This window comes from Oncorhynchus clarkii, chromosome 12, assembly GCF_045791955.1.
Source record: "Oncorhynchus clarkii lewisi isolate Uvic-CL-2024 chromosome 12, UVic_Ocla_1.0, whole genome shotgun sequence".
Lineage (NCBI taxonomy): Eukaryota > Metazoa > Chordata > Actinopteri > Salmoniformes > Salmonidae > Oncorhynchus > Oncorhynchus clarkii.
The window spans coordinates 78,437,508-78,462,668 of record NC_092158.1 but is presented as its reverse complement, the minus strand read 5'-3'; the positions used below and the strand labels follow the sequence as shown (position 1 = coordinate 78,462,668).

The window sequence follows — 25,161 nt, the reverse complement described above, 5'->3', positions numbered from 1 at the left end:
TTTGGAAAGTTCATATATATTCATATATATATATATATTAATGTTATCCCATGATTATATATGCTACGTAAAAAAACATGCCTCTCTGACATATAGAATAAGGATTTATGTATTACTCTATTCATGAAACGTCTATCAGCAAGGTTGGGAAAGGTTTTGCTGAACGTGGCCCTGCTGTAGACCCCTCTGATATCCATTTAGAAGTTGTCTGTCAAAGTTATGTCTGACAACAAGAACACAAACAGGCACATAATAATTTAAGGATTCTCTTTAAGGATTTTATTACTCTTTAGGCTTTTTTTTTTGCATTGGTTTCATAACAGTGCCTAGGGAATAAAATAACATGGACAACAATGAACTGAGAGAAGTTTCATAAAGTCAAAACTCACAAATAAGTCAACATGGACAGAGGCCATGGTGTATTGCAACTCTCTTATGGAATGACAGAAGTATAACTGCACAAAATAGGACAACCACACAGATTTGGTAAATTCTCTCATTTGTAGACTTACAATTTAAAGATATAAATAACAATTCAAAGAACAATGCACAAGTAAACCATTTGAGGGCAATTGACAAATAATCCAATACAATAAATAGTGTAATAAATTGATAAATAAATTTGACAGAAAATAAAGTGCAATTTCCACACACACCCCCGCATACACAAACACAAGCTTTTAACTAGCATTCATCTAAATAAGAGCTGTTTGTTTTCTCCTAGGAGCACTGTATCTGTATCATACATCTCTCTTTATCGGTCATAATACAAACAAAAGTTTTTTCAAATTGTATTTAGACAAACACGTTTCTAGTAGCTATATGAATGGAACAATGGTTACAATAGAACATAATGAAGATATGAGGGTAATATCTCGGATAAAATCTAATCTTGTGTCATTCAATTGTGAACTGATTATGTGTAAATTACATTTTGACCTCAAATGCCATCGTGTGATGGCCACAAGATGGCAGTCTGATACAGGTATGGGCATGAACATATTAAGTTACGTCACTGAGGAGAGCGCTGCCTAGGTCTCCGGTGGGCTCTCAGATCTCACTAGGAATTCTACATAGAACTTGCATATCATTACATATCACTGTAAACAACATGTTATCCCTCAATTAAAACTGGCACTTTTATTCGCACATTACATTATACAATGCTAATTTTGCATACATTGAAAAGGGAGAGAGTTCTAGCCTACGTTGCCAGAGTACGAGTAAGTCTCAAAGTAGACTCCCATTCTATAGTACCTATTTCATCACCTGACTACACTTAATTCACACAGAGACATATGGGTTCCAATTCTTTAGTTCAATTCATTAGCACTGTATTCATGTCAGAACCTAAATAATTGCACAATTCACAATGCCCACTGGGCACAGACGTCAATTCAATGTCTATTCCATATTAGTTCAACGTAATTTCATTGAAATGACGTGGGAATAACATTGATTCAACCATTGTGTGCCCAGTGGGTGGAGTCAATGCAGACAATTTTTGAGAACAATATATCTGCTCTGCTTGGCTTATTGCTTGGCTTACTCCCTAACATCCGTTCATGGGTACATTGTAGGGGACACACAGGAAAATACCTAAAAATCCCATTGCATAGTGTCCCTGTGCAAGTTCAGATAGTCCACCTAAATCCAACCAGGACTCAGCCCTTAAAACACTCAAACAAATTCATTCAGCTCTTCCTTACACAATACAATTCCAAGTTCCATATTTAGCAAGCAGGTCATCATCTTAGTCCAGTTAGGAACACATCTCAATGTGTTACACCAATACATGTTACACCAATGCAACAATTCTTCTCTCAATCTTTTTTCCAGGTACCGTGTGAGAAAAAGAACAAGGTCTTTGTATTATCTTCGTATTTTAACTGACTGAAGAGATAGCATCGAAGTTGACGGACATGGGTAATGCTCCTCATGGTGACAGACTGTGACAGGAGCCTGCCTATTGACCAGCTGTTTACATTGGGAACATGTGGGGGCTGTTGACATGATGTTCACAGTGTTCACTACCATCAGGTCTGTTAGATGTTTTTCCTCATCTCTTTAAATATTCTCTTTCATCTCTCATGTACAATTTGGAACATGCAAGAAGACACGCTTTTACTATATACATTACACATACAGTACATACATACACACATTTGAGAACAGCATTAAAGCACATTCCTCCACATATTCTTGTTTTATCTACAGGTCTGTATTTTCTAGCAATTTGGTGTGTGTTTCTTTAGGCGTACATGTTTTTGTCCCTTTTTTGAGGGTGCCCTGTCCGTGCCTGATATGGTGGCATGATATTCCGGTCCAAAAGGCATTTTCTGGGAGATCCCAGGTTTGTCCCTCACTCGCAGATCAGGAGTGGTGCTTACCTGAATTCCTCGTGTTTGCCTTTTCAGGCTGAGCTGAGCCGGAAGGACTTTGAGATGTCCCCTGAGCCCCCCGCCGACCACCTCCAGACGGAGCCTCAGACTTTCCTGCTGAACTTCCACGTTTCTCCTCACCGCACTTGGGCCCTTCCTGGGATCCCATCTTCATAGGCCCCAGCACGTTTTTGGCCACACTGGTCAGCTGAGTCACAAAGCTTGGCTTGTCACCAGGGGAGACGGGGCGTGACTTGCTGGAGCAGGGCGAGGCAGCGGTGGAGGAGGGGGACATAGGGTTCTCCTCCACCACCTCCAGGTGACTCCTCTCCTCCTTGGCCCCTCGGTAGCTGCTCAACGGGACAGAAACCTTGTCTGCTCTGGATTTTGTTGAAGCAGGAACTGGGCCTATGGTAAGAGGGGATGGGGCCGGGGTTGGGGCTGGCGCTTGGGTTGGGACTGAAGGAGCAGGTCCTTTAACCTTGGTCTCAGTGGCTTTGTCAATGCCACCCATCCCTCCTTTCAAAGTGCTCTCTCCCATCTGTGTGTCTTTACTTGCCTTGGCCAACTCTGTAGCTCCCGCCCTCTGTGTAGTGACTTTGTCTGGGCCCACACTCCCTTTCTCCTCACTCTTCTCCTGGTTTCTGCTTGCTGGGGTGGTGTCTGTCTGGACAGCCTGGTGCTTACGCTCCTGGGAGAGCGGACTCTGGGATGTAGCCTGGACTGGGGCCCTCTCAGTGGGTTTAGGGCCTCCACTGGCTGTTTCAGAGCTTGGAGCACTAGAGCTTAGAGGTCTGTCTGCTGGGCTGGACTTGGCCCCTGGAGTGGAGAGGGTTGAGGCTGGGCTAGGCTGGGCCTCACCTGGTACTGGGGAAGCTTTTCTATTCAGAGCCTCACAAGGGGTTAATGTCTTAGCTGTCTCACCAGCGCTGGTCTTGGGCTCTACTTTAACAGGTGTGCTGTCAGTGTGAGGGTCAGATGCTGTAGTCTGGGCAGCTCTCTCCCTCCCTGTCTGCAATGTGTCCCGACTCAGGGGCGACTCCTGTCTTCCTAGCCTCCTCACAGGCTTCAGGCACCCTGTCTCTCCAACCGTGGGGGGAGAGGGGGAGGAGGAAGATGAGGGAGAGGGGGGAACGGGCCCGTTCTCTCCTTCCATCTCCAGCAGACTCTGCAGGCTGTGCTCGCAGTGGAAAGACTCCCTCCTGTAGTCCCCATGTGACACCTCCAGGCTGTGCTTACGCATTGACACCCCCCCTGCAAGGGGAGAGGAAGCTGATGACGAAGATGAAAAGGAGGGCAGGAGGGTCGTGCCCAGTTTCTCTGACGACTGAACCCGCTGTAGCAAGGGTGAGCGGGGGGGCTCTGCACTTTTGGGCCTGGGACGGGCCACAGGGGGAGAGGAGTGGAGCTTGGCTGGGAAGGCCTGGGTGGTGTTGGAGCTACCCACCGTGTGGCCAGACAGGGGTGGGGGAGAGGAGGTAGTGGGGGAGGGTGTGTGGGCCAGGGGGGACAGGGGGATGTTGCCAGCTGACTTGCAGCGGGCTGAGCGGTACTGGCGGTGCAGCTTGGGGGAGAGGCCGTGCAGGGAGCTGGGTCTCATGTGCTGGGAGGCAGCCGGGGAGTTAGGGGTGCTGGAGACTGGAGAGCTGCTCTGAGAAGAGTTGCCTGAGGAGTGAAGAGGAGATATAGCAATAATTCAAACAGTATTATTTTGTTATGTGAGGGTGCAGATGCTAAGAGGAGTGCTGTACAGTAATGTAGGTAGAGTATTGCCCTTCATACTGACCCAGGTAGGTGGAGTCGGGGGTGGAGCGGTAGCTCTGTGTGGGGGAGCGGGCAGAGAGGTTGTGGGTGGGGGAGCCTGGGAGGCTGTCCCCTGATGACAGAGAGCGGTTCAGAGAGGACAGGCTGCGGCTGGTGTGGAGCAGGTTCGACTGCTTCGTGATCTTCCTGAACAACGAGCTGCGCTTCTTACTGCGAATAAGAAGTAAAAAGAGAGAGGTGGGAGGATGAGAGAGTTAGAAGAACAGAGTCAATGACATTGATTTTCTAGAGCGCTCATCTGAAATCATAGTGTAGCATCTGCTGTGCAGAGAAACCCACTTGTACCTTTCTTGTCCCTCCTTAGCCCCTATCTTCTTGTTGCGCCGTGCCATCTTGGACTTGTAGCTGGACTTGCGGGCAGGACCAATCTTGATGGAGGTGTTTTCAAAGGGCGTGGTGGTCACCGTCACATTGTTTCCACTCTGGAGAAACAACGGAAACAAAAAACGTACAGTATGCACTGCTTTCAGAATTATTAGGCAAATTGTATTCCTCAGGATTCATTTTATTGTTGAACAAACACAATGCTCTCAGTCAATCCAAAATGTTATTGCAAACCTGAATGTTTAACAAAGGAATAGTGAGGTTTGTCTTTCTCAGGGGAATATACAGTGCTTTGCGAAAGTATTCGGCCCCCTTGAACTTTGCGACCTTTTGCCACATTTCAGGCTTCAAACATAAAGATATAAAACTGTATTTTTTTGTGAAGAATCAACAACAAGTGGGACACAATCATGAAGTGGAACGACATTTATTGGATATTTCAAACTTTTTTAACAAATCAAAAACTGAAAAATTGGGCGTGCAAAATTATTCAGCCCCCTTAAGTTAATACTTTGTAGCGCCACCTTTTGCTGCGATTACAGCTGTAAGTCGCTTGGGGTATGTCTCTATCAGTTTCTTGATCTGTTCTCGATCAACTTTCGCTGAAGCAGCAACTACTGCCTCACAAATGCTGTTCAAAGAGGTGTATTGTCTTCCCTCACTGTAAATCTCATGTTTGGGAAGGGCCCACAAGTTCTCAATAGGATTTAAGTCAGGTGAGGAAGAGGGCCAGGTCATGATTCAGGCATCTTTGAGGCCCTTGCTGGCTAGCCAAGCAGTGGAGTACTTGGATACACGTGATGGAGAATTGTCCTGCATAAAGATCATGGCCTTCTTGTATGCTGAGGACTACTTCCTGTGCCACTGCTTGAAGAAAGTATCGTCCAGTTTCAGTCCATCTTCAACCTGATAAGGTCCAACTACCTTATCCTTAATGATAGCAGCCCATACCAGTACCCCTCCTCTACCTTGCTGGCGCCTGAATCGAAGTGGTACCCTGTGTCCATTACTGATCCAGCCACAGGCCCATCCATCTGTTCCATGAAGAGTCACTCTCATTTCATCTGTCCATAAAACCATCGAAAAATCTGTCTTCAGCTATTTCTTTGCCCAATCTTGACGCTTCAACTTGTGAATCTTATTCAGTGGTGGTGGTGTTTCGGCCTTCTTGACCTTGGCCATGTCTCTGAGCACTTGGCACCTTATACTTCTGGACACTCCAGGTAGGTAGCAGCTCTGAAATATGGTGGCACTGGAGGATAATGGGTTCTTGGTAGCTTGATGTTTAATTCTTCTCAGCTCTGGAATATGGTGGCACTGGAGGATAATGGGTTTCTGGTAGCTTGATGTTTAATTCTTCTCAGCTCTGGAATATGGTGGCACTGGAGGATAATGGGTTCCTGGTAGCTTGATGTTTAATTCTTCTCAAGTCTTTTGCAGTTCATTTGTGCCTTTTCTTCTCCATGTGTTTTTTGCGCCCCAGTTGACTATTCACAACAAAACGTTTGATTGTCCGGTGGTCACGCCTCAATAGTTTAACTATTTCAAGAGTGTTGCATCCGTCTGAAAGGCGTTTGACAATTTGTGACTTTTCAGTGTCAGTTAAATCTCTTTTTTGGCCCATTTTACCTGAGGTAATGAAGCTGCCTAATAATTATGCACACCTTGACATAAGGTGTTATTCACTTTCGCCACACCCTCCCTCATTACACAAATACATATCACCTGAAAATGATTAAATCCAAAAAGCATTCAAGTTTATATGGTTTGGAGTTGGAAAATGTGCATAGAAATAATGATAATATCAGAATACTCACTTGCCTAATAATTGTGCACACAGTGTATGATGGGCTTCGCCTGTATTCTATACTGTAAAAAAAAACACCTGTTTCTTTCCTTTCCTCTCACCTTCAGAATGAGCTCCACCACCTCAGTGTGCACTAGCCCGTGGACAGACTCCCCGTTCACATGAGTGATGAGGTCACCAGCGCAGAGTCCCGCCTCTTGGGCAGGGCCTCCGTCCTCCACATGCTGTGATTGAAACAGATCAACATCAATCAAACAAGTAATCATGCTGTTCGACAAGTCTGTTTTTTCCACTACAATTGTAGCGATGCTTTCTTATGATACAGAACTTCTTCAATAGAGTGATGTCTACTTAACACTACTTTCTCCATATAAATTAACACAGAACATATCATCTCTATCGCTGTCTCACCCAGACCACGTGGTGTACGCTGTAGACATCACTGTCTCCCATGTAGACTCGAATGGCTCGGAGGGTGAAACCGTACTTCTTCCCAGAGCGGTGGATGGTGATGGGAGAACGCAGCACGTTGACCGTGGGTGAGTAGTCTCGGCTGGGGGAGGAGTCACGAGACGACAGGTCGGAGGATATGGATCGAGGAGACATGGGGCTGGCCAGGGGGGACATACCATGCTGCTCCACTGAGGAGGGGGGAGAGAATCACAGGAATAAAGTGTGAGAAAAAACATCTGAAGAAGTCAATTGAAGGTCAAAGCAATAGATAGTCTTTAAGAAATGTAAAATTTTCCATAACAAGCCCAGTTAACCGTTTTAACTGTTTAACATTAATATTGTCATTAGCAACAGACAGCCCCGTTCTTCTCACACTCCCTTGCCTTCCAGCTCCTCACCTGTAGGTATGATGACAGACAGGGCTGTGGTGGAGGCAGACTTGATGACCTTGGTCATGGGTCGCGAGTTGCGTTTCTCTCCCTCAGCTGAGAGCTGGCTGTGGCGGACCCTCCTCAGGACCAGTTCGTTGGTGGCCCGGGACCCCTGGGGCTCTGTTGCCCCAGCAGTCACAGTACTGTTGGGGCTGGGGATGACTCCCATTGGTACATCAGCTGGCCTCAGCAGTTTGTCTGGAGCAGAGCAGAAAGATGGAGGAATAATATCATGTAGGTATCAAAGTGTATGTCAAGCCAGGATTCATCCATTATCTAATGCCAAATGCCCTCACCTCCAGCAGTCAAACCGTTGCCCTCCTTTTCCTTCCTAAAATCCCCCTGGCTGGATGTGGTGCCCATGGATGTGGTGCCCATGGCCCCCTCCAGAGAGGTGCCCCTGGCCTTGACTGGGGGCTGCCTGGTGGGCACTGGCAGCTCAGGATCGGCCTCTAGTGGGGAGGCGAAGCGGTGAGTGTCCATGAGGGCAGAAAAGCGTCGCCGGGCCCCAGATGGAGGACTGGAGTCACTCTCAGTGAAGGATGACTCTGAGCATGACAGTCGCTTCCTACTCACAACACAGAATAAATGTATTGTATTTATGAAAACAAACAATGAGTAATGATAATGAGAGCCTTGATAATGAGGACCAACAATGTCACATTTCCTACTTGTTATGCAAGATAAGAGGGCACTAGTACTAGTCAGAGTACAGTAGTGGTCATACTCACATCTCAGGTGATCCTGTCCTCCAGCTCTTATCTCTCAAGGTCAGGCTGCCCAGGCTCTCTCTCTTGGCCGCCCGGTCCTCCCTGGGGCCCTTGTGCTCCCGCCGGGTCACCGTCGGGGGCTTGTGCTCCAGCTGGGACAGGTGCTCCATGCTGCTGTACACCTGTAGTTCCCAACAGAGAGGACGCATAAGCTTTCAGCACCCACAGAGGGAAAAATGACACATTTTCCCATGATTCTTTCTTTTACAAGGGGTTCAGTGGCACAATTAGCTTTCACAGATTAGTCAAGAAGGGGAGATCTGAGCAGAAAGATGCATGTGTGTCAATAAAATCCAAGGTTACCATAGAGGTTCTTTCATGACTTAGTCTACCATGTGTGATAGTCACGTTAAGTCACTTGGCTCAGACGTATGTCTCTTTCTGCTCAGATCTCCCCTTCTTGACTAATCTGTGAAAGCTAATTGTGCTACTGAAACCATTTTAAAAGAAAGACTCATGAGAATTTAGGATTATGAGATTTACTGACAGGCTTTAGGGAAGGCACGTTTACATGGCCTAGACTTGTACAATGAGGGGCATCAAGTTAATCTCCAAGTTAATATCCAAGGAGTGTTGGAGAAGGGAGGTGAGACAGAATAACTAATTAGGCCGAAGTATAGGTTTTACGTAAACATCAAATAATAGCCCAGGCGTTTATTTGCTTGAATCACTGAACACAACAGACGCTTATTAGACACAGGCTTCTATTTGAGTCATGAGTCTCTTTCCTTAAATGCACACAGCGTTTGCTCATTTGCTTACTTCATTGTTTAATTCCAGCATTCACTTCCAGTATTTTAATCAATATCTTAATTTCCTGCACAAATGTGCTATCATTTACACACTGTGCCACATTTATTTTGTCTTAGTTTGCCTCTAATAAAAATGTATAAAGAACCCCACCTTTGACAAAATAATTATTCTCCCCTTTGAATGTGCATTTCTTACTTTCGTCACTAGAGCAAACAGCTGATTTCTGGAGGGTCTGTAACTGGCAAGCACAGTTTTTGTGCTTGCCAGTTAGCTAGCAGTTCTCATCTGTTAGCAGCCAATGGCTAGCAGTTCTCATCTGTTCGCAGCCAATGGCTAGCAGTTCTCATCTGTTAGCAGCCAATGGCTAGCAGTTCTCATCTGTTAGCAGCCAATGGCTAGCAGTTCTCATCTGTTAGCAGCCAATGGCTAGCAGTTCTCATCTGTTAGCAGCCAATGGCTAGCAGTTCTCATCTGTTAGCAGCCAATGGCTAGCAGTTTCTTACTGGTGATAAAAACTGCTGATTGCCATCACTTTTTTGAGACATTACTGAATTATTTAATGTAACAAATTAAACATTAAACCTTGTAAACAATTCATGGTAATGTTGTAAACAATTCATTTAGACACTGTTTATTTGAAACAGGTGTTTATTAGCTGAAATGTGTAGCGTTGGCTGGCTATTAAAATGGACAGGTCTGTGTTTAATTGAAGTTTTAAGGTAAAGATGAGTAAGTGTAGAGTTTGACCTTGCTGAAGCGAGGGGAGCAGGAGGAGAAACGACGGATTTCGACAGGTTCATCATCATTGGTGTCGTCTTCATCATAAGAGTGGACGTGGTGGTAGCGGTCTGAGCGGGCTGGGGACGGAAGAGGACATGACACACACACACACACACTTACAAATGAAAACAGACAAATAGCATGGACAAGTGCCTCAAAGCTCCAAACACAGCTAGTTCTTATCTCTATCCCTTATGCAAGTGGTATTCAAAGTCGGGGTTGCGACCAAACCAACATTTTTTAGGAACAAAGAGTAAAGATTATTGTGTGGGACAATATGTAAACCTTTTTGAGAAATATTATTTTATTATGTAAATGTATTTATTGGTTTCTTTGATAAGAGATTCAAACGTTTTTTTATAAATTTTTTGTTTGAATATCCGAAACATACAATATACTTGCATTGAAGCCGCTCAACAACTACATCATACCAGTCATCCAACAGATTCCCATTCAGAGCGACACACAGAAGCAGCCAGGGTTAATGCCCTGCTCAAGGGAACGTTGACAGATCTCCCACCAGGCCAAAAAAATGTGAACCCGAACCCTCCAAAATCCCCCCCACAGTTCCCAAATTCCCCAACAACCAAGAGAATGAACTAAAGAGAAAAAAGGAAAAGACAGATAAACAGCAAACAATGCAAAAAAATATCTATCTAATAATTTAAACAAAGGACATCATGGACAACTAAAATCATAACAGCAAAGCCAACTGTATATGCTTGTGTGCATGTCTGGCACTATTACATGTATGTGTGTGTTCTTGTATGCGTTTATTTGAATGAGAGTATGTGTATATGCATGTGTTCCAAAACCTGCACGGCATCAACCTCAAGCAAACCGGCATTAGTTCTAAAAACACTACCCCCCCCCAGTGTCATTCAAATATACTTTTTTATTATGTTTTTACTTTAAAAAAAATATATATATATATATCTTTGACCATCATTCTATCTCCTGCACAGCAACTCCACTCCCACTTGTCTCCAGTTCCACATCCCAACCCGCAGCTTCCCTCAGCCCATCCCATCTACAGTGCCTTGCGAAAGTATTCGGCCCCCTTGAACTTTGCGACCTTTTGCCACATTTCAGGCTTCAAACATAAAGATATAAAACTGTATTTTTTTGTGAAGAATCAACAACAAGTGGGACACAATCATGAAGTGGAACGACATTTATTGGATATTTCAAACTTTTTTAACAAATCAAAAACTGAAAAATTGGGCGTGCAAAATTATTCAGCCCCCTTAAGTTAATACTTTGTAGTGCCACCTTTTGCTGCGATTACAGCTGTAAGTCGCTTGGGGTATGTCTCTATCAGTTTTGCACATCGAGAGACTGACATTTTTTCCCATTCATCCTTGCAAAACAGCTTGAGCTCAGTGAGGTTGGATGGAGAGCATTTGTGAACAGCAGTTTTCAGTTCTTTCCGCAGATTCTCGATTGGATTCAGGTCTGGACTTTGACTTGGCCATTCTAACACCTGGATATGTTTATTTTTGAACCATTCCATTGTAAATTTTGCTTTATGTTTTGGATCATTGTCTTGTTGGAAGACAAATCTCCGTCCCAGTCTCAGGTCTTTTGCAGACTCCATCAGGTTTTCTTCCAGAATGGTCCTGTATTTCGCTCCATCGATCTTCCCATCAATTTTAACCATCTTCCCTGTCCCTGCTGAAGAAAAGCAGGCCCAAACCATGATGCTGCCACCACCATGTTTGACAGTGGGGATGGTGTGTTCAGCTGTGTTGCTTTTACGCCAAACATAACGTTTTGCATTGTTGACAAAAAGTTCAATTTTGGTTTCATCTGACCAGAGCACCTTCTTCCACATGTTTGGTGTGTCTCCCAGGTGGCTTGTGGCAAACTTTAAACGACACTTTTTATGGATATCTTTAAGAAATGGCTTTATTCTTGCCACTCTTCCATAAAGGCCAGATTTGTGCAATATACGACTGATTGTTGTCCTATGGACAGAGTCTCCCACCTCAGCTGTAGATCTCTGCAGTTCATCCAGAGTGATCATGGGCCTCTTGGCTGCATCTCTGATCAGTCTTCTCCTTGTATGAGCTGAAAGTTTAGAGGGACGGCCAGGTCTTGGTAGATTTGCAGTGGTCTGATACTCCTTCCATTTCAATATTATCGCTTGCACAGTGCTCCTTGGGATGTTTAAAGCTTGGGAAATCTTTTTGTATCCAAATCCGGCTTTAAACTTCTTCACAACAGTATCTAGGACCTGCCTGGTATGTTCCTTGTTCTTCATGATGCTCTCTGCGCTTTTAACGGACCTCTGAGACTATCACAGTGCAGGTGCATTTATACGGAGACTTGATTACACACAAGGTCCACACAGGTGGATTGTATTTATCGTCATTAGTCATTTAGGTCAACATTGGATCATTCAGAGATCCTCACTGAACTTCTGGAGAGAGTTTGCTGCACTGAAAGTAAAGGGGCTGAATAATTTTGCACGCCCAATTTTTCAGTTTTTGATTTGTTAAAAAAGTTCATGATTGTGTCCCACTTGTTGTTGATTCTTCACAAAAAAATACAGTTTTATATCTTTATGTTTGAAGCCTGAAATGTGGCAAAAGGTCGCAAAGTTCAAGGGGGCCAAATACTTTCGCAAGGCACTGTATCTCTGCTGGCCACCCTTAGCCCATCCCATCTATCTCTGCTGGCCACCCACTTCGGGTTTCTATGCAACACATATCTTTCAACTATGCTGTAATGTTTAACGTACAATTTCAATCTATGTAATCGAATAGAATCCACAGATTGCAAGTTCAAGATAAATACTTTTACCAAGAGTATTATTAGTATATTAGTAATTGACTGACCCGGTCTCTCCAGATCTCCTGACAGTACTATTTCTACGGTCAATTCTAGATCAATGCTATGCATTTTCAGCCATTCCTGAACCTGAGACCAGAAACAGGCTACCTGAGGGCAATACCAAAATAAATGGTCTATTGAATCTGTATCCTCACAACAAAACCTGCAGAGCTTCGATGATTTTATTCCCCAAATATTCAACATTTTGTTGGTGGCAAGAATTCTATATAATCATTTTAGCTGAAAAGTACAAAGTCTTGAATCTTGCGTTGTTTTATATATCAACCCATGGAATTGGTACATCAAAAATCTCTTCCCAACTATTTTGCAATCTGTATGGCACAGTTGTCAGCATCCTAGTCCTCAAATGAAACTGGTATACTTTCCTATTTATGCTATTTTTATTCCTCCGCCAGTTTTGATCCTTTATATTGGGCAGACAGACCAGTTCCCTACCTCCTCCCGCAGACCAGTTCCCTTGCCTCCTCCATTTTAGGGGTAATGCTGTGATCAATTAGTTGTACTCTTGGATCGAGCAGATCTTCCCGTACAATTCTGTTAACTCCATGAAGGACATAACTCTTCCATTCCAATTTACAATATCATTAAAGAACAAAATACCATTTTCAAACTTCAAACTTTCCCATAAATACAGGTGTTTTACCAACCAGCACATTTGAGTTCAGCCTTAATATTTGAGTTCAGCCTTAATATTTGTTCTATCTTTTCAGGGGGATGAAATTGAAATTGTAGCCAGCTCTGCAATGCTTGTTTGAAAAAGAGAGATACTTTGAAGAAAGTATAATTTTCAATTAATCAGAAAGGCTATTTTTAAACAATGGATGAGCTTTTCTTAGTAATCTACTTGAGAACCATTTAGGGTTCAAATAAAACTTTTGAATAAGTGAAGCTTTTAGAGAGAGGTTTAGTGCTTTATATATAATAATCTCAACCCACCCAATTCATATTCATTATATAGATAGGCATGTTTAATTTTGTCTGGTTTAGCGTCCCAGATAAAGCTAAATATTTTTTCCTCATATGATTTGAAAAACAAATCATCAGGAGTAGGCAACACCATAAGTAAGTGAGTAAACAGATATGATAGACCGGTATTTACCTCTCCATGGTTGCAGGATTTAGTCTATTTTTACAAGTTTTCTATTGAAATTCATTGTGGAGAGCTTATTTATATATTTTGTCATATGAATACCAAGTATGTCTACTTCACCATCAGCCCATTTTATAGGTAAACTGCAGGGTAATGTAAAAGTTGTATTTTTTTAAAGATCCAATACGTAATATTGTACACTTAGCATAATTAGGTTTTATTCCAGAGAGTACAGAAAAGTTATCTTCAATGAGATATTGCAGAGATCTAGCTTGCGGACTTAATATAAAACTTGAGTCATTGGCATACACGGACACCTTGGTTTTTAAGCCTTGGATTTCTAATCCTCTAATGTTGTTATTGGATCTGATTTTAATAGCTAACATTTCGATGGCCATAACGAATAGATATGGTGACAGCGGACACCCTTGTTTAACTCCTCTTGACAATTCAAAACTCTCTGAGAAGTAGCCGTTATTTACTATTTACACCTGGGGTTGCTATACATTTGTTTTATACATTTTATAAGAGAATTACCAAAATTGAAAAAATCCTGGCATTTCTAAATAAAATCCAGTCTTACTTTATCAAATGCCTTTTCAAAATCCGCTATAAATACCAGGCCTTGCTTCTTAGATGTTTCATGATGTTCTATTATTTCTAGTAGTTGTCGTATATTATCTCCAATGTATCGTCCATGTAAAAAACCTGTCTGATCAGGATGAACAATACCTGGTAAAACCCTTTTAATTCTGAGTGCTATGCATTTCACAAGTATTTTGCATCACAACATTGAAGTGTAAGGGGCCTCCAGTTTTTTAGATAGACTGGGTCTTTATATTTGCCATCTGGGTCTTGTTTTAATAATAGCGAAATCAGACCTTCCTGCTGAGTACCTGACAGACTACCATTTCTATAGGAGTAGTTAAAACAATCTAACAATGGAGCTTTTAGTATATCAAAAAAGGCTTGGTATGGGCCTCCCGGATGGCGCAGTGGTCTAGGGCACTGCATTGCGGGTTCGCGCCCAGGCTCTGTCGCAACCGGCCGCAACCGGGAGGTCCGTGGGGCGATGCACAATTGCCCCAGCGTCGTCCGGGTTAAGGAGAGTTTGGCCGGTAGGGATATCCTTGTCTCATTGCGCACTAGCGACTCCTGTGGCGGGCCAGGCGCAGTGCACGCTAACCAGGTCACCAGGTGCACGGTATTTCCTCCGACACATTGGTGCGGCTGGCTTCCGGGTTGGATGCGCGCTGTGTTAAGACTTGGTTGGGATGTGTTTCGGAGGACGCATGGGTCTCTCCCGAGCCCGTACGGGAGTTGTAGCGATGAGACAAGATAGTAACTACTAACAATTGGATACCACAAAATTGGGGAGAAAAGGGGGTAAAACATTTTTTTTTTTAAAGGCTCTACCGGTATGCCATCAAGACTGAAAGGATTTAATAGCCTCAAAAATGTATTCCTCTGTAATTTGGCCTTCGCACTGATCTTTCTAATTCAAATGTTATTGAAGGTTATTTGTTGATGTAAAAATCAACATATACAGTGGGGCAAAAAAGTATTTAGTCAGCCATCAATTGTGCAAGTTCTCCCACTTAAAAAGATGAGAGAGGCCTGTAATTTTCATCATAGGTACACTTCAACTATGACAATCAAAATCAGAAAAAAAATCCAGAAAATCACATTGTAGGATTTTTAATGAATGTATTTGCAAATTATGGTGGAAAATAAGTATTTGGTCACCTAAAACAAGCAAGACACCTGTCCCCAACCTTAAACAGTCACACTCCAAACTCCACTATGGCCAAGACCAAAGAGCTGTTAAAGGACACCACAAACAAAATTGTAGACGTGCACCAGGCTGGGAAGACTGAATCTGCAATAGGTAAGCAGCTTGGTTTGAAGAAATCAACTGTGGGAGCAATTATTAGGAAATGGAAGACATACAAGACCACTGATAATCTCCCTCGATCTGGGGCTCCACGCAAGATCTCACCCCGTGGGGTCACAAGAACGGTGAGCAAAACTCCCAGAACCACACGGGGGGACCTAGTGAATGACCTGCAGAGAGCTGGGACCAAAGTAACAAAGCCTACCATCAGTAACACACTACGCCGCCAGGGACTCAAATCCTGCAGTGCCAGACGTGTCCCCCTGCTTAAGCCAGTACATGTCCAGGCCCGTCTGAAGTTTGCTAGAGAGCATTTGGATGATCCAGAAGAAGATTGGGAGAATGTCATATGGTCAGATGAAACCAAAATATAACTTTTTGGTAAAAACTCAACTTGTCGTGTTTGGAGGACAAAGAATGCTGAGTTGCATCCAAAGAACACCATACCTACTGTGAAGCATGGTGGTGGACACACCTTGCTTTGGGGCTGTTGTTCTGCAAAGGAACTAGGACAACTGATCCATGTAAAGGAAAAAATGAAAATCGTGAGATTTTGAGTGAAAACCTCCTTCCATCAGCAAGGGCATTGAAGATGAAACGTGGCTGGGTCTTTCAACATGACAATGATCCCAAACACACCACCCGGGCAACGAAGGAGTGGCTTCGTAAGAAGCATTTCAAGGTCCTGGAGTGGCCTAGCCAGTCTCCAGATCTCAACCCCATAGAAAATCTTTGGAGGGAGTTGAAAATCCGTATTGCCCAGCAACAGCCCCAAAACATCACTGCTCTAGAGGAGATCTGCATGGAGGAATGGGACAAAATACCAGCAACAGTGTGTGAAAACCTTGTGAAGACTTACAGAAAACATTTGACCTCTGTCATTGCCAACAAAGGGTATATAACAAATTATTGAGATAAACTTTTGTTATTGACCAAATACTTATTTTCCACCATAATTTGCAAATAAATTCATTACAAATCCTACAATGTGATTTTCAGGATTTTTTTTCTTTCTCATTTTGTTTGTCATAGTTGAAGTGTACCTATGATGAAAATTACAGGTCTCTCTCATCTTTTTAAGTGGGAGAACTTGCACAATTGGTGGCTGACTAAATACTTTTTTGCCCCACTGTAGCTATTGTCAATAGATTAGGGGTGGGGTGGGGTCGTGAGAAACTGTTGCAAAAAAATGGGTTCCAAAAATTCTGGAGAAGAGAATGGGGTCCCCGTTGAAAATGTTTGAAAACCACTGCCTTATGGTGATTCTATACATTAAGAATGCAACAAATCAGCACAGTTCCCCTTCATGTGACCAGGGGGCAGTGCAGTTAGAGAGAGACTCACTGTCGAAGTAGCTGGTGTCCTCCTCTGACTCTAGGTGCGGGATGAACTCAGCCTTCTGTCTCAGCAGACTGTTCCAGTCCAGTTCAGTGAAGAACGAGTGCTGCTTCACCTCAAATGCACCGCCTGGGGCAGCAAAAGAGAAGGAATGAGAGAGAGAAAGAGAGAGAGAGAGAGAGAGAGAGAGAGAGAGAGTGAGAATGAAAGGGCGAGCGAGAGAGTAAATCTATATTTTCACTATGAATAGGCAGTTTAGTCCATCTCTGTTACAGCACACATCTGATGTTAGCATGTTGTCAACATGCTGGTTTATACTGACCTGTGCCCAGTCGGACCAGTGGGTTGGTCTGAAGCAGAGTAGAGATCAGATGTTGGGCATCGGCAGGAAGAGCGTCATCACCTTCTGGCCACACTATGTCATCTACAAGAGACAGACAGAGTTAAGTTGCATTGGACAATGTAGACGTGAGAAAGATGGCTTCAAAATGGCTGTAAGATGCTGCTCAATGAACCCACTAACCCCCAACCTCTCACCTGTGATGACCTGTCCAAAGAGCTCCTCAGGCGTGTCTCCAAAGAACGGCACACAGCCCACCAGGAACTCATAGAGGATGATGCCCATAGCCCACCAGTCTACTGGCTTCCCATAGCCCTGTCTCAGGATCACCTCTGGGGCGATGTACTCTGGCGTGCCACACACCTGATGGAGGGCAGAACCACAGCACTCCTATGAGAGGCTCTGTATTCATATTTATGGATAAAACACTACTGGTGAGATGCTAAGGCCAGTCTCTCTCAAAATGTGAGTGGGAGACATGTGTGGCCAATACACGTTTCTGCCAAGCTGAGGGGATCAATGCGAGAATGCCAGGATGAAACATGAAAGCTTTGGACGTTGTGTTTTCATGTGCAGATGGGTATTCGTCAGATCTGTGGCTGTGAGGAAGCCGAGCCAATAAATAATTGGGGATTTAATTGAAGCAGTACCATTCAAAGGGTGGGAAAAACAAAACATCTGAACATCTGTTGATTATAATAACTAAGGCATATTTGGTTATCATTTTGATCAACATTTTGTTTGATGTTGATCATTTCATTTCTTCACGCTTTGACAACTATATGCACACATTTATAAATTCAGCCTTAATTTATTAATTTGTCTAGAAATAAATACATAAAAAATGGATTAGGTATAGTTTTTTTTCTGAATGGTTATGGAAAATGTAGAAATTTAAATATATTACTGCAAATTCATTTTGAACGCCTGCCAAGGTTGTGTATACTGTGGTGGGTTTCTCTGCTCTATATACAGTGCACACCTGTTTGTCCAGGAATTCTCTGGTGTCCTTCTCAATGTGTCCTTCGTACAGGTTAGTGGTGAGGCTCATCAGACCCATCTTAGACAGGCCGAAATCAGTCAGCTTGATGTGCCCCATGGAAGTGATCAGAAGACTGGGGACAGACAGGTCAAAGGTTACCTGAAACACTCTTCGTGTTTGTAATATAATCAAACTTTGAGTTCACTCCAATGAGTCCCATATGATAATTGTTCAATGCCAACCCAAGTGAGGTCTTACTTGTCTGGTTTGAGGTCGCGGTGCACGATGCCATAGTTGTGGATGTACTCCAGTGCCAGGACGGTCTCGGCAAAGTACATGCGTGCCATCTCCACGGGCAATGCCCCAATGTTTTTCAGCAGGGTGGCACAGTCTCCCCCTGGCAACCGATAACACATGATCAGACTGACTGCTAACATTCCCATCACCAGCAATTTCCTAAATGCTGCTCTTGTCCTAAACAGACAGGTAATGGTGTCCAGTATATTATTGTGTTAACTTACCCTCCACATACTCCATGACCATACAGAGGTGCCTGCGGGTCTCAAAGGAGCAGAACATGGAGACCACGAATGGGTTCTCAGCGAAGGTCAGGATGTCTCTCTCTACGAAGGCCTGCTGGATCTGGTTCCTCAGGATCAGGTTCTGCTTGTTGATCTTCTTCATGGCGAAACGCTGACGGGTCTCCAGGTGACGGACCAGGTAAACAGCCCTGGAGACACACACACGCATACACACAGTTAGTAATCTGATTTTATACACATTTTACTGAGTAAATCTAGTGTTTTCTCCTAAAGGCATTCAATGGACATCAACAGATGGCTCAGAGACATGTACTAATGTAACATTCATATGTGTGAACACACCCTCACACCCACACACACACCCACACCCACACTCACACCCACACTCACACTCACCCATAGGCTCCATTGCTGATCAGCTTTATGGTCTGGAAGTCAGCCTCTTCGGGCGTCTTCATAGCTCTCATCTTGCCCTGAGGGAGAGAGCATGACAGCAGGGTAAGACGAGACTGGATCAGGCCAGATCTCCAACACCAGGTTCCCAGGAGTGACGTTGTCTCTTTTTCCCCCAGTGCTACCCTTGTCTTCCTGACTTCTTGTCCAGTTAGCAGAATTTTGGTACCTGTCCTGATGGTTGAAGGAGGGCTGATTGCAAGGCTACAAGGCACTAGAGGATATCCTGCTTTGAATTCAGACTCTAATCAAAGCAAATGGACTCAATTACGTATGGTAATGTCCACTGTGCCAAGTAATTAGTAGAGGAAGCATATTCATTAGAGTCAGCAGGACCTTGGACTACAGTTTGACTTAACCCAAAGGGACAGAGGGAGAGGGGGGTTGATGGTGGGTGGGCTGAGAAGAGGTGGAGTAGGGACAAGGTTCTCACCTCTGTTGAGTCATCTGTTTCTGGGGTGAGAGGTCCCTCACTGTCGTAGCTGTCCAGGTTCACCATTTCTGGGGACATACAGAGGGAGTACCTATGAGCTGCATTTCAGCAATACATAGAGTGAGAGAGCAACAGTAGTCAACACAAGTCAAGTTTTTGTCTTTCTCTCTCTCTCTCGGACTCATTCTCTCGCTCACCCTCTATAGGGTCTCGTGTCAGTCCCAGCTGGCTGATAATGTAGCGAGGGATGTCCGTCTTCATCAGGTGTCCCTCCTTGGCGTGGTCCTCTGCTGCCTCCAGCAGGTGGTAGAACTCCTCTGGATTAAACTCCTGAGGGACAGGAACAGGGGGACCACATTCAGTGTGACACAGGTATAACACTGCTTGAATCAAGATATAACTAATTTTATTGCCGCACTACAGACGCGATATCAGTCCGCTAATACTGGATTAGTAAAGGCCCAGTGCACTACTTTTTTGAAGACATTTTTTTCAAATAATTATTCAGATTTTTCTACTTCCCGCATCTATGCATGTACCAAATATAAAATACTAGTTAAATGGGTTTCCATCACATTTTCAACTCTACTGATGATTTTCTCACCCCAAATGTTTTATATAGCGAGTGAGTCATCAGAGTCATCAGAGTCTCACCCTCTTTTACGCTGCTGCTACTCTCTGTTTATCATTTATGCATAGTCACTTTAACTATACATTCATGTACATACTACCTCAATTGGGCCGACCAACCAGTGCTCCCGCACAACCGGGCTATCTGCATTGTGTCCCGCCACCCGCCAACCCCTATTTGACGCTACTGCTACTCTCTGTTCATCATATATGCATAGTCACTTTAACCATACCTACATGTACATACTACCTCAATAAGCCTGACTAACCGGTGTCTGTATATAGCCATGCTACTGTTATTTTCAAATGTCTTTTTACTGTTGTTTTATTTCTTTACTTACCCACACACCCACACACACACACACACACACACACACACACACACACACACACACACACACCTTTTTTCGCACTATTGGTTAGAGCCTGTAAGTAAGCATTTCACTGTAAGGTCTACTATACCTGTTGTATTCGGCGCACGTGACAAATAAACTTTGATTTGATTTGATTTGTGCCCACTCTGGTATTGGCACGGTACTGTTTCTGTGCCCTGCACGCTGTTGGCTAGAGCACACGCATAGCCTACATCACGGGTATTCAACTCTTAACCTACGAGGCCAGGAGCCTGCTGGTTTTCTGTCCTACCTGATAATAAATTGCACTCACCTGGTGTCCCAGGTATAAATCAGTCTCTAGAGGGAAACAATGAAAGTAATGCAGTAGAACTGGCTTCGAGATCCAGAATTGAGTTGATGAGATTATTGATTATTGCATCGATGATGATGTCACCAGAATAAGACCCTCGTTATTTATTGGAAAGGAGCATCAAGATCATGACCTTGCACTTTCACCACCCTGTGAAGTTCATCATAAATGATTGAATCTGTAGCCTAATAAACTGCATGCTTCCCTGACGAGTTGTAGTGGGAGGACCATACACATGTCATTGCAAGACTCTAAGTTAACTTAACTTCCATTTGAAGGGTTATTATTTCAAAATTTTAGCATAAAAGAGTCAGAGTGCAGTATAACTACAGTATGCTGCAAATACTGCGTCCAAAATACCACTGTTTTATTTACAGCAGTAATTTAGCAGTCAGAGTGCAGTATAACTACAGTATGCTGCAAATACTGCGTCCAAAATACCACTGTTTTATTTACAGCAGTAATTTAGCAGTTAGAGTGCAGTATAACTGCAGTTCAACTGCAGTACACTACAGTTATTCTGCAATTACTGCGTCTAAAACACCACAGTCAACTGCAGTTACTGCACTTTTACTGCAGTTTCAAAATTGCAATCTTTTTTTGTAAGGGCTTGTCTAACGTATTTTGTTTGGTCGACATTTGGAAGGTTCACTGAGGCCTGTCATGACATTTTTTTATCCAACATGTCCTCTACGCACATAAAAAGGTTGGATGGAAGCCAAGTTCATGAGGCCTGCTGGCTGCGTTCACCCAGAGGACAGGACTACTGCTCTACCAGAGACCCTGAGTCAGTCTGGGCTACACCCACAGGCTCAAACTTTAAATGACACAGTCACGGTCTGTGAGACTCAGACAGGACTTCAGGGGGCCGCTGGTATTTGTAATACTGTAGCAAGGCAACTGGAATTTTAATCTAAATGCAAATGGGATTGCTAGCCAGTCATATTGGGCCTTTTATCAAGGTGCTTAGTTGGAGCTCAGTATTTTTGCCCTACTGTGTAATAAACCCCTTGTTTAAATGTTTATAATGACTGTTTGTGCTCATATTTATTTAAGGAAATGAATTTGTCTTTGGTCCAGGCCAGGGATATGGTCTGTTAAATAATTAGTGGAGCCATGGACCGTGAATGTGACTGTGAACACTCTCATGACCATTACCATGACTGTGATTGTGTTGAGAGTTCTGTTTTCTGTTCTCACCAGGCACTCCAGCAGCCTTGCTGGGCGAGAGATGATGATGAGGAGTTTCTTCACCAGCTCTGTGACGAAGGCCACCTCTGAGCTCTCTGATCGCTCGTACGCCTGAGAGAGAGAGAAATAGATGGAGAAAGAGAGAGAGAGAGAAACGTTGAGGGAGAGAGAAGTAGAGAGAGAGAGAGAAACGTTGAGGGAGAGAGAAGTAGAGAGAGAGAGAGACAGCGACAGACAGAAAAATACAAAATAAATCAAAGCTTGGCAGCAGCGCTGGATGTGAGAACAGTCATATTCCAGGCAAAACTAATCCAATCAAACAGAATACTGGCAACCCAAAATAATCAGACCGATTTAATCAACCCGCCAAACCAGGGATGCAGAGGAAGTTCCGTGATAGGTTCTATCTGCTCACACAAATCAAACACACTATTACACAATTAGCCTTATTTTACTCCTTTACTCATTCTTATCCTTCTGAAAGGCGTAGTGCTGTCATTTGAAATGAGATGATAGGAACTAAATGTGCCTCTCAGCAGCCTGCAGCTAGGCCACCCAGACCTGAGAAGAGCCTGATATTAAGACAATGTGGCTCCCATTCAACAATTCCACTCAGGGCTATGCTGATGTTATACACTGCAACATAAGAGTGGCTTATGGGCAGCTCTATAACCCCAGAACTGACCTGTCCTGGCACCTATCATGACATCTTAGCCTATAGTTGCAGAGTTTCTGTGACTCACGTCATTGAGCAGCTTCTCCAGGTTCTCCTGCAGCTCAAAGAAGTAGACAGTGGTGATGAGGCCCTCGCGAGCTTTGGACAGGCAGTCCCTGGACAGCTCTGCTATCTGATGGTGGATGAAGCTGATGACCCCGTCGGCCAGCGGCAGCACGCTCTCAGGGGAGAAGGCATTGATGAACTCTGCTAGATGCTCCTCCATCTGAGCCGTGGCCTGGGAGAGGGAGATACAGGAAACAGAGTTAGGAGAGTTTTACCCATTTCATATTTTACATTCAAAACTGAAATAGTTCAGTTTCGCTCCATTGACCCGTGGTATTTCCATCATTCTCACTTCCACCTGTTTAAAAGTAGACATAACTCCTGACATACAAATCAGAGAGGAGGCAGCCTCGTTTCCCCTCAACTTCCATAGAAGAGAGTTTCTCTGACATACAGTACCACACTGAGCAAACACCATAACCTGCTTCCTTTTGATACCAGTGTGCTATAACCAATCCTTATCCTTACTTGCACTTGAAAGTGTGAGAGACAATTATGTTTTGTGTGTGTGTGTGGATGTGCGTCTGTGCGTGTGTCATGTCTTACTTTGGGGAAGCGCTCCTTGTACACATGGTTCATCATGACGATCTCATTGTCATAGCAGGAGGGGGAGCGTCCAGGACTGAGGCTGCGGGAGCGCGGTCGCATGTGTGGTGAGCAGCGGCCCCCATCATCGTCGGTGATGCTCTCCGTGCTGCCAAAGTGCTTGGACAGGAAGTGCAACTCGTCCATGGTGGGCTGGAAGGGCAGCTGGTGCAGCCGCTCCTGAGATGAGCTGGAGGACTGGAGGGGGAGGAAGAGAGAGAGAAGGAGGAGAAAGAGAAGGGAGGAAGAGTGGAGTTGTTGGACAGAAGACAAAAGAAGAAGACAATTGATGTTCTCTCATACATGAAATCCAGTTTTTGTATTGGCCAGAACCATAGCTAATCATGTACTCTGGTGGCTCTGGTAGTGGCTATACTGGGAAGTGGGGACAGTTAACCTCATCCATCTGTCTCACCTCTGAGAGACAGAGAGAGACACTAATGAAGTGAGCACAGCACCAGGGTCTGCTACATTAATCTGTCCCTTTCAGACACAGACTCATTTACCTGCTGAGTCAAAGCAATGGGACTTGACATTCACCACAGGCTCAATCCCAAATCAATCCCAATTGGCATCCCTGCTTAAAACAATCAGGACAAGGATGGATGGAAGGACGAGAAGATTATCTCTGTCACTGCATTTCATGGTTATAAATGTTCTGTTATTCATCGATGCTGCTTTCTCAATATGTCTGCCAGGGTATTGAAAAAGCACAGTTTTCACTCCCAAATGGATCTGTCTCCACCATAGCCATGATCAGACTCAGTCCCAGGGGAGAGGAGGGGACTCTGTGGTAGGACTGGTACTAGTTGTGAAGAGGGCACGTTCTACAGCTGCACCATTGAGAACATCCTGACCGGTTGCATCACTGCTTGGTATGGTAACTGCTCGGCATCTGACCGTAAGGCGCTACAGAGGGGCCAAGCTTCCTGCCATCCAGGACCTACTGTATATACTAGGCGGTGCCAGAGGAAAGCCCCAAAAATGTTCTCTGCTACCGCACGGCAAGCGGTACTGGAACGCCAAGTCTAGGGCCAAAAGTCTCCTTAACAGCTTCTACCCCCAAGCCATAAGACTGCTGAACAACTAATGAAATGGCCACCGGATTATTTACATTGATCCTCCATTTGTGTTGTACACTGCTGCTACTCGCTGTATATTATCTATGCATAGTAACTTTACCCCTACCTACATGTACAAATTACCTCAACTAACCTGTACCCCCGCACATTGACTCGGTACCGGTACCCCCTGTATATAGCCTCGTTATTGTTATTTTATTGTGTTACTTTATACACTTAGTTTATTTGTTAAATATTTTCTTAACTCTTTCTTGAACTGTATTGTTGGTTAAGGGTTTGCAAGTAAGCATTTCACGATAAGGTTGTATTTGGCGCATGTGACAAATAAAGTTTGATTTGATTTGAAGCCACCCTGTCAGCTCCATACTAAGTTCCATGTCTGGGCTCATTCAGATATATATGTGTTGTTTGTTGGCGTATTATTTCCAGTGGGGGTATTTAGCTAAATAGAGCCTGTGGTGAATTGGGCACCGAACAGCATGTACTTGCGCTATCTATTTTCTCCTCTTTTCTACTCTCCTCTCTTATCCCACCGGTCTGGTACTTATCTAGCTACCCTCGTCTGTTCCTCCCTCTCTCACTGGCCAGACGAGAGCAGTCCCCAGGCCTCTGATGTTGTGTTACATAAGTGAGGAAAACAGAGAGAGAGAGAGAGAGAGAGAGAGAGAGAGAGAGAGAGAGACCTGAGGGAGGAGAATCAAAGACAGAGAAAATGTGGGTAGAGATGATGTGTGTG

The 25,161-nt window shown here is 44.1% G+C and overlaps 1 protein-coding gene across 2 annotated transcripts in view; it reads right to left on the bottom strand.

Moving 5' to 3' along the window:
• Positions 1–482: 482 nt before the first annotated feature.
• Positions 483–25,161, bottom strand: part of LOC139421396 (microtubule-associated serine/threonine-protein kinase 1-like) — a 62,369-nt gene continuing 37,690 nt past the window's right edge. Inside the window, exons 6-26 of one of the 2 annotated variants that reach the window (XM_071172254.1) lie at positions 23,305–23,541; positions 22,721–22,930; positions 21,987–22,088; positions 19,649–19,781; positions 19,452–19,519; positions 18,962–19,038; positions 18,545–18,753; positions 18,282–18,420; positions 18,024–18,156; positions 17,239–17,404; positions 17,024–17,125; positions 16,708–16,830; positions 9,491–9,600; positions 7,952–8,112; positions 7,517–7,788; positions 7,188–7,418; positions 6,748–6,977; positions 6,438–6,560; positions 4,491–4,627; positions 4,168–4,355; positions 483–4,046 (exon numbers count right to left, since the gene is read on the bottom strand). In XM_071172254.1, the coding sequence (XP_071028355.1) occupies positions 2,374–4,046; positions 4,168–4,355; positions 4,491–4,627; positions 6,438–6,560; positions 6,748–6,977; positions 7,188–7,418; positions 7,517–7,788; positions 7,952–8,112; positions 9,491–9,600; positions 16,708–16,830; positions 17,024–17,125; positions 17,239–17,404; positions 18,024–18,156; positions 18,282–18,420; positions 18,545–18,753; positions 18,962–19,038; positions 19,452–19,519; positions 19,649–19,781; positions 21,987–22,088; positions 22,721–22,930; positions 23,305–23,541 (4,824 nt within the window). In that variant the 3' untranslated portion in view covers positions 483–2,373. The remainder of the gene's footprint in view (positions 4,047–4,167; positions 4,356–4,490; positions 4,628–6,437; positions 6,561–6,747; positions 6,978–7,187; positions 7,419–7,516; positions 7,789–7,951; positions 8,113–9,490; positions 9,601–16,707; positions 16,831–17,023; positions 17,126–17,238; positions 17,405–18,023; positions 18,157–18,281; positions 18,421–18,544; positions 18,754–18,961; positions 19,039–19,451; positions 19,520–19,648; positions 19,782–21,986; positions 22,089–22,720; positions 22,931–23,304; positions 23,542–25,161) is intronic. The other variant, XM_071172255.1, reaches the window with a different exon arrangement.